Source organism: Limanda limanda, chromosome 11, assembly GCF_963576545.1.
Source record: "Limanda limanda chromosome 11, fLimLim1.1, whole genome shotgun sequence".
Taxonomy (NCBI): domain Eukaryota; kingdom Metazoa; phylum Chordata; class Actinopteri; order Pleuronectiformes; family Pleuronectidae; genus Limanda; species Limanda limanda.
Window position 1 is genome coordinate 17,237,250 of NC_083646.1, and position 17,366 is coordinate 17,254,615.

A 17,366-nucleotide genomic window follows, 5' to 3' on the forward strand; every position below is an offset into this window, starting at 1 on the left:
CACCTCAGGTGTGTCTTCCACAGGGGCCTCTTCCCCAGGTGCCTCTTCCTCAGAGGCCTCTTCCTCGCCATATGTTGACTGTTCGGTCTCATGATGGTCTGGATCAAAATCAGGATCGTTGTCTTCTATTTCTGAAACATCCTCCTCTATTTCTGGTTCAACTCCAATCCCGTCTTCATCAGTTTGAAAAAAAAGGTCAAGAGCCTCTCTGACAGAAAAACGTCTGATCGGGCGCCGACTCATTGTGTTCAGAGTAAAATAAGAGCAATGCACAAGCAAGCTATATATAGGGGATCTGTGAGAAGATATCATACGTTTTGTATCGAAAGTGTGGTTCACGTGGGGGGATGGACACATTAGCCCAGGAAAGAGCCAGGTTCCCATAACAAACACCTAATTGGTAACTTTGAAGTGTTACACGTTTAGTCTGGAAGGTGTGGTTCACGTAGGGGGACAGGCACATAAGCACGGGAAAGAGAGGACACATGGTCAGTCTGAAAGGGGTTCACGTGGGGTGGAGTGTGTGTGTGTGTGTGTGCGTGCGTGCGTGCGTGCGTGTGTGTGTGTAGGTGTGTGTGTGTGCGTGTAGGTGTGTTTGTGTGTGTGTGTGTGTGTGTGTGTGTGTGTGTAGGTGTGTTTGTGTGTGCGTGTGGTGGTGGTGGTGGATTTGTGATTGTGTACTATCTGATGAATGAACACAATCTAGGGTCACCCATTCATTTCCTATGGTGGTCATTTTTGACCGGGAACACCACAGGTGTTACAAAGTTGACTAAACAACTCAAAATTCAATGAAAGTAGTGATCAGCAATTGTAAATGTTCAAATGCCTAGTGTGGAGGATATCATAAGCCCTTGAGACAATAAAATGTAAAAGACAATATTTATGATTGATCGAAATGGAAATCGGTCAGATTTGACCCGAACACGACACAAAGGTTAATAAGAACAGACCAGTCATTTAAAGTGATCAGTGTAGTTTGAGTAAATCAAGAGATCATGCAGCCTTCCTGTTATTCCAGTTATTATCATGTTTCCGTCCCACAAAACAACCTCATTTTGGATCTGTTGACACATTCCCTTGATTATTTGAAAAATGTATGTGCTCCTAATCTACTTTATAACACATATATAACTCGTATTTATGGCCCAACACCCGAATTGTGTCAGGATCCCATTGTTCTCTTATATTTTCATCTTTCTACACATTTTAGATGGCAAACTAAATGTGTAAATTCCCAAAACTTCCTACACATATCTGCTTTGGTGACATTTTTTATATTTTATGGGTGTCATGCATGGGCTTGATGAAATGGCTCAATAGCATGCAGCAGCTTACAAAAATCTAAGCCCCCTGTTTTCTTTTTGCCCCGTTTTCTTTTTGCCCTTGATGTATGAATTCACTTTAGAGTAAATCTCTTATTTTGAATTTATTGGTCAATGTTTGGACTCAGTCTGATGAGCACGTTCTGAAACAAATTCAGTTTTTGTGTTGTTTAGATGGACAGAAAACTTTTGCACAACTGCACATTGTATTATCCTATCTCCAAAACAAATAATCTGCCCTTTTGTTATCATTTTATTACTGACATACTAATATTTGACTAGATACAAAAATATATCCAGCAGCACTGAAAGTACTTTGTCACCAACCCAGATTCAAGTACAAGTACAAGTACAAGTATTGTTTTGATTCCTATTTTCCTCCTTATGGTGTCTCCATTGTTATTTTCTTTCCACACGTTTGATCCTTCAAAATGAATTGAAATATCATCTACCAGTTATGTTTCCAGCTGCCCAACACAGTTTTGTGCAGTATTTGGTTTGGTTTGATCAAAAAGCTAAATGAGTCAATGTGAATCAACTGATTCTTGACTAATACCCAGAGGTGTAAAGTAACGAATTACATTTACTCACGTTACTGTAATTGAGTAGTTTCTTTGTGTACTTTGTAATTTTTTGAGTAGTTTTTGAAATGGGTAATTTTACTTTTACCTAAGTAGATTTTGACTGAAGTATTGTACTTCGCTACAATAGAAATTACATCCGTTACTGAGTAAAAAAAAAACATAGTTCAAGGCGCAAGGCAATTCTCACTGCAGTGGTAGACAGTGTTGTGCATGAACCAGTGTTAATTTTGGCAGCTATTTTTGATTTAGTCTTAGTTTTAGTCTTTTGACGAAAATGCATATTAGTTTTAGTCACATTTAGTCATTTTTATCCTTCTTAGTTTTAGTCTAGTTTTAGTCGACGAAAACAAATTACATTTGAGTCTCGTTTTAGTCGACGAAAACGAATTACATTTTAGTCTAGTTTTAGTTGACGAAAACAAATTACATTTTAGTCTAGTTTTAGTCACATTTAATAGCCACATTAAACTCCTTATCTTCCCTTCTCAGGCCCAGGGACCCCCTGTGTTGTGTCTACAACTGCATACTAGTCTAGCTTTCAGTACTTAGGTTGTCCATTAGATATCCCTCCTATAGGTCTATAGCAGGGGTCGGCAACCTTTACTATCAAAAGAGCCATTTTGCCCCCTCTTCCCCCAAATAAAATTTGTCTGGAGCCGCAAAACATATTTGATAACAAAGCTGATAAAATGTTATATAAAGTTATACTATACTAATCTGTAGATTATTGCATTTATGATATTATAGAACAACAATAAAAAAAAATTGTTGACATTTTATTTATTTTTACCTGTTACAACAAAGGGAAACACCAAATGCTTATGAAGAGGAGAAGAAAATACACAGGCAAGTGTAGGCCTACTTTGAAATAAATTAAACGCAGAACTATGTAGGGTTATTTGAGTCATCCCCATATTTGTGGGAAATGTATGAAATAAGAAGTACCCTATTTTGAAATAAATAAAAACATATAGCTGCAGCCTATATATTTTAGTTGGCGTAATGTGAAAACAAAACGTGAAAGCAGATCAGACCGGAGGAGGAAGCTGAAGCTCGGTAGAAACCAGCTGCAGCCTCTGCTCTGATCCAGAAGCTGCGGCGCTGATCTCAGAGCAGCTGAGACCAGAGAAACTCTGTGTTTTCACTGTTTCCATAGTTAAGAAGCAGCCGGTGAGTCAGTGACCGGCTGCTTCAAGTGAACGAGCTCTGATCTCACTGTGTCTCTCTGAGCGAGTGCGCTGCGGCAGGGGGCGGAGCCTCGGGACCGGAGCGCTCTCTGGGAGCAAACACACACACAGACACACACACTCGCCGCTCCGGGTACTTCATGACGGCCGGATACGATTATGTTTTTAAAAATTGTTGTGACTTAGTCAACCGCCAACATTTTCGTTTCGTCTCGTCTCGTTAACGAAAATTAAAATAGATTTCGTCATAGTTTTTATTTTCAAAGATCCATTTCGTTACGTCTTCGTCTTAGTCATGGGAAAAGGGGCGTTAACGAATATTTTTCGTTATCGTCAACGAAATTAACACTGGCATGAACGAGTTCCAACAGCGAGGCACACCTGCCAGTAGCGATCTTTTTTACGTATTATTCAGGAAGTGCCTTTTCAAAATAAAAGAAACCATTTCAAAATAAATGTATCAAAACTTTAATTTATTGTTCCTTTTGTTTGCAGGGTATGAATAAATAAACAGGGAAAATTAGCAATAATAAAACAAAATAAAAAAAATATTTATTATATATATAATATATATTTATAGATGCTGGTGGTAGATGCTGCATAGAGTGGATGATGGAGTCGATGCAAGCATAAAATATTGCGAGGACCCCTCACACATGTCCCTTGGAATAATTAAACCCAGCCTACTTTTCATATTTCTACAAGTTTCGTGAGAACAACAACAACATTTCTTTGAAAGATGTTCAACATGTATTAAGATTGTTGTTAACACAGAATACCCATATATCATGATAATTTTAATGAGCGAATTTCTATCAACCCCCCAGGGTCCTCTGATCCCAATTTCAGAACCACTGGTGTTGGTTATGGAAGCAATTTACAGTGTAGCGACATGGATGATATTTATATATAGGTGGTAGGTGCTCTAAAACATATGTGTAGAGTATGAGTGTGAATGAATTGGTCTCCATACAGGCATGTTGACAGGGTACTGGAAGCAAGTTATTAGCCGTCAGGTTGCAGGTGGAAGTAAGACTCCTGGCTTTCTTGTCATTTCCAAAGAAACCTTGGTAGGTTTGTCTCACTGGATCCACATTAAGCATGTATGAGATGTTAAGTCCTGACCTCATCATGTCTATAACGACACACAGCAAGATTAAAGTTCCTCATTGATAGGGTGTGCACTATTGGCAGCTCTTAATAAATCTGTTCATTGGCTCCGGTCCTTACCGGCTTTGCTCTTTGTGTTTTCTACCATTTCAAAGCAGACTTGTAAGATCCGCATGGGTAAACTTTCATCTGTTTTGTACACACAGTTAATCTCCTCAGTGCTTATATCCTTAGGAAGAAAAGTGAGATGTGCAGTGACATTGAAGACAGGACGGGACCTGAAAGATATTGATTAAAGATACAAATTTATTAAATGAATGAAAAAATGTACTATTAGACTGTGGTGGAAAATTGGTCAACAAACAAGGTCCTGAGACAAGTTGTCTTTGTAAGTTTATTTGTAAAATGTGTTAGCAGAAAGGATCACACAGGCAAGGTGGCGGTTGAAAGTGAGATGAAAAGCGAAGTGTGCTGGTTACCTCCTGACCCAAAAATAGGGGGGGGGGAGTAAATAGTATCATGTATGGTTAGTTGGTTAGGGTGAGTGTTCTTCAAAAAAAACACAGTCCAACCACAGACTAAAGCAAAGGTCACTAGAATTCAGATGACCTCAGGATCAACTTCTGCAATACATGAAAAGACTTAGGGCTCACATGCTAGAAAGTGGGTGCAGCATAACGTTTATGTCGAGCTGTGCCCTAGATGGAAATGTCTGTTGTAAGGATAAACTAAGAAGTTCTTCAGTAAATTTCCATTACAAGAAGCTTATTTTTAAATGATGATGGTACACTAGTGCATAGAGTTGAATCATATTTTGGTAGGTCGTATAGGAGACGGTTGATATTAGTTCCTCTAGACGGCTTTACACCTGCCTGGATGAAAACACTACTTTGAAATCAGCTTATGAAACATTTTCTAGATGTATTGTGTATTTGTTTGTGAACATATTTGATATTCTAATTTCTTCTATTTATAACATTTAATTGATCGTAGTAGCGACCTTTTCCGTATTATTCAGGAAGTGCCTTTTCAAAATAAAAGAAACCATTTCAAAATAAATGTATCAAAACTTTGATTTGTTGTGCCTTTTGTTTGCAGGGTATGAATAAATAAACAGGGAAAATTAGCAATAATAAGACAAAATAAAAAAAAACATTTATTATGTATATATAATATATATTTATATAGTAATTGATACAAGTACAGTTTAAAGCAAGGGGTAGTGATGGATAAAGTTTTCTTTAAAAAACAAGTTGTCTTTCATTTTCACTTTGCACCTTAAAACTATGAAATGAACTGAACTATGAACTAGTTCAGAATTTAAATGGTGAACTATGAACGTGAACTACTTCATGTTTACTTTTATGAACTAGTTCATGAGAGGTGTGAACTTGCACAACACCGGTGGTAGATGCTGCATAGAGTGGATGATGGAGTCGATGCAAGCCCGCTGGTGCCGAGTCACGAGAGCTAGAGAAGAATGATATTGCGGACGACCAACAAGCAGAAGCATCGAACTTTCCGCCAGTTGAGATTAAAGCAGATGAAGAAAACCCGTGGCCATATCTCAGCAAGCAGTTTGCCTCAAACGCAAAAGAGGCAACAGCTATATAATGCTCAAACTCAACAAGACGTTTGTAGACTAGTGCTCTAAAGGTGGTCCCAAAGTTTAACCAAAAGTTTAAATATACAGTGGAACAGCGTCATTTTAACTTGTTATTTTAGCTGTCATGTGGTTCATGTCTTGACATGTCCTCCCAAAAGTTCTTAAATGTTGTGTTGACATGTTAAATGTTAAATGTTTGACATGTTTAATGTCATTGCACTTATATTTGTAAAGATTCTCCTTTAATTAAAAATAACTGTTTTTGGATTGGATTTATGACCCCTTGTCCTTTTTTGCACTGTATAGGAGCGGCCCCAATCAAGTTGTTGGAAGTAACTAAGTAACTTTTACTTAAAGTACATTTTAAATGAACTACTTTTTACTTTTACTTGAGTAGATTTTTAGATGGGTACTTCAGTAAAATTTCATCAAAGTAAAGGTACTTTTACTTGAGTACACAGACAACCACGTGCTCTCAGCAACATTTTGGTTTTACTTCAGTGATCATTATAACATAAGAAAGAGCTTATTGCTCTAGTTAAAATGCAGGGAGAGCTGGTGAGTAGACAGCACAGAGACTCTGCTTCTGCCTTTTCATCGTTTCAGCGTGATGGATCAGCCGAGTTGTTGTGGCCTCTCTGAACGCTCCCAGAAGACACACTCATAGTTCTCCTGTGTGTGCGTCTGTGTCTCCCACTCAGTCGTAACTGGGAAGTGGAGCCCTTGTGGCCAGTTTGTCAAGGTGAGACTCAATTACAGCAGACAGGAGAGTTGTTTTTTTTTACACTGTGATAGATTTACATCAGAGAGGCTGTTTGTCTGCAACACAGGAGTGTTCCTAGGCGCCCGTACTCCAGGTGTCCCGCACAACAACACCTGCATCACAGCTTTTATTCATTCAGACAAACAGCTTGAGTCTGCACATATAAATCCTTTGCTTTCCTTTACTCTGGGAATTAGAGGCACTTCAGTTTGCAGGCTCAGTATGCATCCTGTGCTCCTTTATTTACTGTTAGCAGTTAGTAAATGACAAAATGCTTGTATTATGAGTCTGTTCTTACCCGTAATTGTATGTGTTTTGAAGGGTGTTTCCTATAATTGGCTTATTATACATTCTCACTCCTTAGCTGTACCCCATTCAGGGACTGCATCCTTTAAATCCAACCAACAAATGCCTTGGTCCTTCTTGGGCCACTGTTTCCCACAATTCATTGCAAAGTAGCAAGCGATGCAGCAATAAGAGCTAGACAAGCTGGTCACCCAAACAGGAAATCCTTCGTAGACCAGACAGTCTCATTTCAGTTCAGCCTCTGAAGTCTACGCACTCTGACCCTGTAGACCAAGTCCTCCGAAGGATGCAGACAGTAAATTGGGACACAGCTCTTGTTTGTCTCTCTTCTTTTTTACTTGATGGTCTGAGAACTTTCATTTTGGTTTCATGCAGTCAGAATATGAGAATAGTTGTCATGTAGAAATCCCTGCGCTCAGTGTTGTACCTCAAGATCACAGTGTGTGGAGCGGGAAAAAGAGGCTTTACAGAAATATCTACTCTCCTGAGCTGTTTTCTTTACAAATTAATTCCACTGTAATGACTCTACAGTTGATGTAGAGACTAGAAACACAGAGGTGAGGCAGGGTGCCGTGGCTCAGGGGTTAGAGTGGTCATCCTCTAACCAGGAGGTCGGCAGTTTGATTCCAGTCTCTCTCATTCCTCATGCCGGAGTGTCCTGGGGCAAGATTCTGAACCCCAAATTGGCCCTTCTCTGAGAGAAAGTCCTGCATATAGATGTGTTGTATCCATGAATGGGTGAATGTTAAACTACCGTAAAGCTCTTTGAGTGGTTATCCAGACTAGAAAAACGCTATATGAATACAAACCATTTACATGTATGAGAGCAGGGCAAAACAAAGAAGACTTGATTCAAATCCTTGTTTCTGTCCACATGAACTGCCTCTGTTCAATAGTGTGATTTTCTCTCAGTTGTGTAACTACACAGCACAAACAGATGTATCTGTCAACACAACGCTCCCCCAGAGTCTTTCTCGTCAATACTGTAGTGATTACATCCCAGAGACTGTTTGTAAATCCTCCCCCTAACGTCTGTTTCCATCATTTGACTGAGCTCTGCTGCTCTGCCTCTCTGCTCCTGTATCGAGTTTCAGGTATAATTAACTGTGATTAACATTCCTTCATTTAAACCTTATTACATTATAAAGTTATTTATTTTAATTAATTTTACAAGCTGCTAAGCAGGAATTGCTGCTAAACTGATTATGGTTCAATATGCAGTCACTAAATCTACCAATCTTTCATTCATATAAATGGGTTTATGTGTAACTCTACCTCTCTCTACCTTACACCTTTTGTATTCTGTAATAAATTGTACAATATCCCACATGATCTTTGAATCATAACATGCGGATAAAGACAAAATTACTGAATGATTGACGATTACATTTCTCAGATATTGTTTTTTTCAAGATCAAAGTGTGATACGTCATTGATCCCTTCAGAAAGAATCTCATTCCGCTCGTCGTCCTCTACGAAGGTTTGAGACAGAATCTGTCACAGACCAGAGGGAATTCAGTGTCAATGAGATAACTCAGGCGGACAGAGACTTGTATGTAATCTGAGTTCCTCATTTGAAGGATAATCTTGTTAATGTCATACTCAACTACTCACATAGACATTCTTGTTCCCTATAGTTTAGGAATCACTGTTTCCTGCAGTAATATGATGGTAGCTGAGCCTTTTAACTGTGACCATACAGCACTGCAAAACAAGTGTATTATTGTCCAGATTTTAGGAAATGCCTTGATAATGAATTCTTTAAAAATAAAAACTAACTTCATTTAATGTTTTGATTTAGTTTTTATTGCTTGACAATTGCATGTGCTTGGGTTTCAGGCTTTTTGACAATCTCATGTTATGGAAGAATCCCAGGTCTCATCAGATCGTATACTCTCAGTGAATTTCATCATTTGCAGGGTTTTGAATAGTGCAGCGTTTTATTTCTGATGCCAACCTAATTTATTTTGCTTTCTGCTGATGCAAGTGTGTGAAATTGACTCGAAGGCAGGAGTGTGTGTCACTGTGTCGTGAGCACACACATCAGAGGTTGTGTACGAATACAGCGGCTGGCTTTTGAATTTTTTATGAGTTTGTTTTTCATTAATGTAGTGAAAGCAAAACAGTTTCAACAAATGTGACATTAATCATCTATATTTCTACACTTTCTGCTCTGTTTTTAAGGAACGGCTGTGAGCTTCAGTCTCTCACACACACACACACACACACCACCACAAATACTGTTTCCGTATCTTTGCTTTGAGTATGCTCTTCACTACTTAGCACTCCCCTGAGTCGACAGCTCAAGCTGCAGCTTATTTGTGAAAGCAGTGAACTGAGGATCCATTAGTGCTTATGACTGAGGCAGTGAAATCCTGTACTGACAGTTTGTGTTTCAGCAGATTCAGTGGACACATGATAAGACACTTGTCAGTAAAGAACAGAGGCTTTCCAGATGAAACAATTACTATTATTTTTATTATTTGTGTTATTGTTTTGGTCATTAAGCTGTGACTGTGTTTGCCTTTGCAGTTAGTTCAGTTTGTATATCAGCCCATTTGCTTGTGCTCCTCTGTGGTCTGGTCAGAACTAATTGAGAGAAACCACAGCTCATAGCACTCCACTCAAAATTCCACTCTTATCATCAGCTGCAGTTTTCAGAATAAAATCTTTGAATGAAGTTATGCTTGCATAGATTTTTGATTGTGACATATGCCAGAAGCTAAGCAGAGGGAAACAGGGTTGCATCCATAAATACAACATTAAAGCAAATGTTCTACAAATGACAAAATCACGATACTGTCATGAATTCAAATTCTTCTTATTAAACTAAACCTTATTGTATCATTACATTTGTCTCACAATCTTTATGTTTCATATCTGTGAGGGTTCATTTTTGAAATTTATTCAATAATTTATTCATAGATTTTATATTAATTTTTACTGTGAACTTTATATCCTAATTTTGAGATAGAGCTCTGTCATGGACATAGAGTATCACTCTTTTGACTTGACTGTAAACCACTGCTGTGCAGAGTGCTGAAACAGATTTGTTCTGTTCACACTCTCCCTCTCCCTCTCCCTCTCCCTCTCCCTCTCCCTCTCCCTCTCCCTCTCCCTCTCCCTCTCCCTCTCCCTCTCCCTCTCCCTCTCCCTCTCCCTCTCCCTCTCCCTCTCCCTCTCCTCTTCGACATCCCGCTGGGTTTATGAAAGATGGCAGCGATAAGAAGTCAGAACATTAATTTGCTGATCTGTTTTGTTTCGTTTGCCGTTACTATCGATCACTCTTGTCATTAACTTTGACAACTTTGCCCTGACGGGGGAAGCGTCATCCCATCGGTGGTTTAATGAATCATGACTTAATAGAATATCAAGAGGAAACTATTAGGTGAAGGCAACAAAAGCAATAGAACATTGACACAAAATAAGAATTTAAACATTAGACCAATCTCAACATGGTGTGGGCCGCATTTGTTTCCCATATTTAACACAAGTCTTTGTGGCCATTTTCTTCTTTCTTTTCTTTCGACGCTCTTTTTCTAAACATTTGTATAAAATCTGAAGCTTTGAGCAAAGGGCTTCACATTCTCTTACTACAGACTGTTAATCTCGTAGCACTATCAATAGTGTGATAAGAATTACTTAAAAGGACTTCAACCTTCTTTGAGAAAAATGTATTTAACATGCACTTTGTCGTAGACCATCCAGGAACATGGTGGTCTATGACCTATGCTGCAGCCAGCCAGCAGGTGGCGATCGAAATACTTTGGGATAGAGGTTAGATAGATATGATTAGATTAGATATAATGCCATCAGTCGTTGTCTGAACACGTTCCCTCACAAATTGAGTCTGTAATTGAATCATGTTTATAATAGTGACCTTTTAATAAAGATGCAATTCATTATTTTTCCCAGTTTATCACAGTTTCTCCCAGCACCTTAAGGGTTCGGTGAACTGAGGTGACTCATTGTTTCAGTCTTATTGTTAACTCTCCTCTTTCTGTTTCTATTCCCTGTCTGTCGCCCCCTCCCTTCACAGACTGGCAGGTTACGTGGAGGCCTTAGCGTCTCGGCTGGGGATGCAGATTCCTGACCTGAACCCGAAGCAGGTGGACATGTGGCAGACCAGAGTCAGCTCCCATTCGGTTTGTTCCCACTACTAAAGCCCCCAATCTATAACTGCCTGCCTATTACTGTGTAATATGCATCAGTTCTCCGAGTGCCTCCGTCAGTCTTCTATAGAACTGGACCTAAATGCATGTCTCCTGTTTTTTTTACATGTGTGAAGGACTTAGACTAAACACTCTGAGTTGATCTTAATGAAGCAGGGAGCATTTAATCAGTTCTATTCATTGTGTAATGTATCGTAAACATCAACCCAGATCAGGTTTCCGTACAGTGGCAAACGGAGCAGAAACACAAGTGTCTGTGATGTTTCCCTTTTTTGTCACACGCTCATTCTGCAAGGAAATTAGACCTGGATGATTTTTTAACATGCTGTGACTGCTGAAGTGTGTAATGTATTTAACTTTAATAAGCTTGAGTGATTTGTGCAGCGCTAAAAGGCTCCTGGCTGTGAAAGGCTACGGCAATTGTTCAGATCTGTTAAATTTTTTTTGCAAGCGCATGAAAAAAACAAGTGTAAAAGGAAATCAATGTGTCAGTCGTCGGAGCATTTAGAGCATTGATCATCAGCCTTTCAGTCTTAAAGTCTTAAACAGAACACAAGCAGCATGAAAAGGTTCAGTACAAAACAATGATGATGAAGTTCATGTGCTTTGGTGAATTAGAACCAAACTAATTAACAATTATCAGGCAAAACAAAGCAAAGTTCACTGAAGTAAAAACACCTAGGTTACTTCATTATTCATGGCTGAAATACATTTTTGTGTGGATGATTTCAAACAGGCTCTTCACATGTGTTTTGCCACAATAAACTTCTCCTTGCTCCCACTCTCCGGTCTTTAGGGTAAAGCCATCGGCGTCGGCATCGGCTGCATCCTGGGCATGTTCCCTCTTCTGCTTCTGGACTTCGACAAGAAAAAAGAGGACCAGAAGGAGGGGACGGAGAAATCGGAGTCGCCACCTGCTCCGACTGAGAGCGACCAAAACTGAAACTGTCAACCTGCTGAGGACAAATATTATTAGGAATCCGTTAGAATACTTAAACCCGGGACTGTTGGCCTCGCCTGGTGGACCGGGGTGTGTGAACTCCTCACACAGTCTGATGATGCGTGTTACTCTGCGAGGCTGATTCTAACTATGGAAGGTATTCTGAAAAGGGTTTTAGATATTATTTGATTGTACATTTTTAACTTAAGCACAGAATCCTGACCGTCTCTTGAAGAGACACGAGACTGTTTATTCATTGGACTGCTGCTACGTCAACTATTGCACCATAACCTCACCTTGTTTTTTGACTGACCGACACAGGCTGAAACTGATTTATCTGACACACACACACTCTGCAGTGGCTTCTTTCTCTCCTCTGTTAAAAAGATCAAGTATAAAACGTGATGGTGAGATGGCAAGTAGGTTAAAGGAAAGTTAGGGCCCATTGCAGTATCACAGTAAAGATCAGAAACTACACTATCGGAGATAATTCTGAAAAAAACACGCTCTTAGTAGAGCACTTACCTCGCCAAGGCCCATCAGTCCCCTCATGAAACAACATTTAAATTCACTGGATCCACATTTTTATTTGGATCTGCACCAAATTATGCACACCCAAATCTTGAGGAAAACAAAATTTCACACAATGCCGAAGAAAGATAAGTGAGAAAATAATCCTGGATCCGCTCCCTTGATTTGGATCTGCACCAAAATTTAATTGGTTCCTCCTCTGGGTCATGACCCACCTCTCAACACAATCAGTTGCGTAGTTTTGTGTAATCCTACTACCAAACAAACATAACCTCCTCTGCAAAGATGATTAGTTCGTCACATGGCTTTTTGCCGTTGAAGGTTTCGTGTCTATCGTCAGTCTCTAATAAACGAAGACTGAAAGATTCCCACCATCACACGGTGCATTTCAGCTTGATTCAGAAGCGTTAAGGACATTTAAAGACATCTCCTGTGTTTTCTAATCAGTCTTTGAAGGTGTTGAGTCATACAAAGAGAGAAATCTAATTTGCATACTATATATATATATATACACACTATACAGTATCGAGTAGACTAAAGTACTGTAAATTTGCAGTTTTACAAATATATCTCAGTCTTAAAAAGTCTTGCCAGTCTGCCTCATCCACGCTCACTTGTCGGTGACTCATTTTATATTAAATACTTATGATTTCGCCCCTCAATCATTCTAATATTTACCCTGTGCATCCAGGTGATCAGTGCTGCTAACTCCTTTAAAGAGCAGTCTGTTACTTTCTGCGGAAGAGTGGAGCAGGATGAAGGGAGAGAGGGAGAGAGGAAAAGAGCAGCAGCGACAGAAAGATAATAAATTCCATCACTGAACCACCTGAGACCTCTGTCCCATTCCTCTCTGACCCTCTGGCCTCCACATCATGTGATTGATCTCGTCCTGCTCTGCACCAGTCGACATTTAACCGAGCTACAGCGAAGCCTCTGCCAGGGAGAGACAGCAGCAAGCCTCTGATCCAGCTCCTGTTACACTATGATTATTGCCCTGTTTAATTCTGTTAGAAATCTGCTGCTGCTGCTTCCAACACTAACGCACAACTACATATTCTCCCTCTGCACCTTCATGAGCAGTGTCTCTGCTCTGCTGCCCTCCACTGGCTGAGATTTGAAGGGGTTTATATTGTATTTCAAACACATACAGGTGTCATTCATCACCTGTTTATCTCCCCTGCTTAGTATTTAAACCAGCTCAAAGTCGAGCTTGAAGTTGTTACTTCATCACTCTATAATTAATGTTGTTAATCGTTTATTTTTGATCTGCAAACTGTAATCTGCAGCATGAGGGATGTACTAAATATGATGAAATACTTCCATCAATCCAGGTCTTGATTCGACTCTTAGTGATTTTATAACTTATCTTATCATCTGAAAACTGTTGTGTAAACTGTAGACTGTTTAGAAGTTGAAATGAAGCAGCCACGTGTCCCAAAAAGCATATTTAATTTTCTTCGGATATTCATATATGGTGCCACTGTATATTCTATTTATTTATCTCCGGGGACAATGCTAAGAAAAGAATATATATGTCAACAGGAAAATATATTTGTCATTATATTTCCAGCAGCATCCTCCAACAGCAACAAGAAGGACCCACCATCTGATTGCTGTGTGTGACAGTGCATTACTAAACCTGCTCTAAAAACACTGACACACCCACAGAGGAGAGTTTGCCCTGTATGAGATTGTTTTAGTTATTTATTATGTGCAGAACAGTGATAAAAATGACAAATAATTGAAGATTTATGTAGTTAGGATTTTATTTGGTTTCATTGCTTGATTTCCTTGCATGCACTGCTAATAAAAAAAAACTATTGTACATGTTTACTTTGTAATAATTGAAAAAGTCTTGAGTTTGTTCCGGAATAACTTGCTCGAGGAGGGGATGGAATACGACCCATGGATTAACAGGCACATTTTGGATTCATATATCTTGAATCTCAAGATAAACACATAGTTTCAAACATAGGATTTTATCTTTTTCTATTTCCCTGCACAGATCTGCTGGGATGTGACAAATGCAGAGATGGACGGTGTTTGGTTTGGATCAACAGAAAGTAATTGATAGAGGATTGTTTGATAGCGGCAGAAGAATATCAGCAATTTACCTCCTTACGATGCATCATTCTCTTAAACCCGTCTCTGTGCTTTAGAACCGTCTTCAAAGTCAATCATGGTGAAGAAATACTATAAATTGGGAGCTGTTACCTTTTCTTAGATTCCCTGTTCATCACTAAACTTATTTGTATTAGTGGGAGAAAAAAGCAAAGAAGGTATTTAGTTGACAGAAGCTCTGGGTGATTTATCATCGCGAGTCAATGTGGTTTTATGTTTTATAAAACCTGGTGAAGTGTTAAATCAAGAAGTCTCGCCTCATTAGTACAGGTGCATTAGTGCATATTTTGGAACATTAGTTTATCGCATATCATTGTTATTTCTGTATTAGTAAGCCGGCTGCTTGGTTCATACCAATGCAGGAGAAATTTCATGTTATCTTTTAGGTCTTGTTTTCGGTGTTTAAACAATTGTCTCGTACTAAAATACTTGTTCATTCTAGGGTCACCACTATTACTACTATTGGGACTTGAGCAATGAAAATGAGACTGGTTTAAATGTTTAACTTTTATATTCTGTTGCATCAAAACCTCTGAAGCTTCATCTCTACAGGAACTAAAAATGTATCTTTGGTTTAAACTCTTGGGGTTTACCAACATCACTGAGGTTTGAACTGGTGTCTGCACCACTGGGAATTCCTCTTTTCTCTATTGCTGCAACATAAATTCTGAACTTAAAAGTAAATTTTCATACAGATAAAGCACATTGTCTTTTTTTTTTTGCATCACTGCCTGATTTCTGGCTGATATACAGCATTTTTTTCGTTGATGCATTAAATATAAGTAGCTCTTTACATGTGGAAAAAGACGAGAGAAGTTCTAAGGAAAAAAACTTGAATGAGAGAACAGAGAATGTGTCAATGAATTAGTACCTGGCTGAAAACATGAGGCCTGGTGTGAACTTTACGTTCTGCATGGAAACATTACACTTTCCTTTTATCAATGGCTAATGACACTTGTCTCTTTCTATTGTTAGCATGTTTAAATGTAAGTTTTAATCAAAGACATTGAGGCATGTTTTTTTTTCTCAGTTACTTTTGATGTTTTCAGGTTGTATGTCCGTCTGTACATCCTTCCTATTCCTGTGAAGTAAAAGGTCAAAGGTCAAGGTCACGGTGGCCTCACAAAGTGTGATTATGTTTATCTTGAACATGATATCTTAAGATCGGCTTGAGGGATTGTCTTAAAATGTTCTGCCTGGAACCGCCTTTGGCTCAATCAATACATTTCACTGTTATTTGTTGTCGTCTTCATCCCATTTTCTTTCCCTCCGGTTGTCATTAGCTTTCCTCGAACACACAATAGATGAAAATATGCACAGACACACACACTAACAGGTATATTTGAGTCCGAGGAGAAGAGTCATAGTACGGGAGGGACAGAGGAAGCCACTCTGAGAAGAAATAAGTCAATTCAAACTAATGAATAAAAACTCCGATTCATTTCAGCTTTATTTGTTACTCATCCTTTTTCTATACCACTCACTCTTTCCTCCATATGAACAATACTAAAATGGAAAAGTGGGGTAATAAGAAAAAAATCACACACACAGTGCCCACTCTCACATTCAGTACAATTCATCACACGTACGTAAAATACATACAAACATCTTCATAATCAGTATTAAGTAATTGAAATAGCTGCTCATTCTGACATCACATTCGTATTTTATATTTCTATACTAATGTCCCTGCACTAAAACACATGCAGACACATGAACATGTTATCTAGAAGAAAAACAATAAAGGGTGCAGCTATAGCAGTTAGGCAAAGGTATAATAGGGAACACTCACACACAGCCACACACACACACACTTCATTAACTTTGATTGAGAGGGACCAATGTGCAGTTAAATATTAAAATAATTAACAAAAAAGAAGAAAGTGATTTGGTCTTATTGGCCGAGGGAGACTGACATTAGGCTAATTGGCACATAGCTACCAAAACTGGTTTTCCCCCTAAAATCTATATCTAAATATTTCCCCTGTGGTATTGATTTAATGATAATTGTTAATTCCATAGAACAGCCCACCTCCCCACATGTCAACACTTGAATGAGGATCTTGTCACAGAAAACTAGTTTGATTTGATGTGAAACAGAAATAATAAACACGTTCTTATCTCAGGCTGTATATATTAAAAATTAAAAGTCAAAATGTAAACAAGCTCAACATATAAATTCATTATTATATTATTGCATTTTCCTATTTATTGCATTTTCCTATGCTCAAAAAGTTAAGATCACAAAATCAAAGCAGGTCCTAAAATGCATTCAATTAAAATTGTGTCTCTGACATGATTAAACACTTAAATATGCGTCTATTTTCTATATCCAGAGACAGATATCCTTTTTCAAGTCTACCGTAACTTGTCTTCACCAGGTACTGAAACAATAAGAATATATATATAGGTATATACATATATTCTTGAATTGTAACCAACCTACATGCTGGCCTGCAGCAGATAGGACCATCAATAACCAGGCCACTGTGCCGTAGCTTGTAAAAAAAAAACAGGGCACCTGAACCTCTCATGACTGAAGACTCCATAACGAAAACAAACTCACAATTAATGATACAAAAAACATGCGAAAATCAACGTCCGATTCACCGTCTTGTGATTGTGCAAAACTCAAACCCAGGTGAAGTGAAAGGATTGTGAGTTTAGTTGAGAAATTGTACTATTAGTGTTGAGCTAATGGTCGGTGTGAGTCTGCACTGG

The 17,366-nt window shown here is 38.7% G+C and overlaps 1 protein-coding gene across 1 annotated transcript in view; it reads left to right on the forward strand.

Annotated features, from left to right (window-relative positions):
* LOC133014292 (transmembrane protein 65-like) overlaps positions 1–14,279 on the forward strand; it is a 46,406-nt gene extending 32,127 nt beyond the window's left edge. The window contains exons 7-8 of the mRNA XM_061081487.1: positions 10,921–11,026; positions 11,850–14,279. Of these exons, the coding sequence (XP_060937470.1) occupies positions 10,921–11,026; positions 11,850–11,996 (253 nt within the window). The 3' untranslated portion in view covers positions 11,997–14,279. The remainder of the gene's footprint in view (positions 1–10,920; positions 11,027–11,849) is intronic.
* The last annotated feature ends 3,087 nt before the right edge of the window (positions 14,280–17,366 follow it).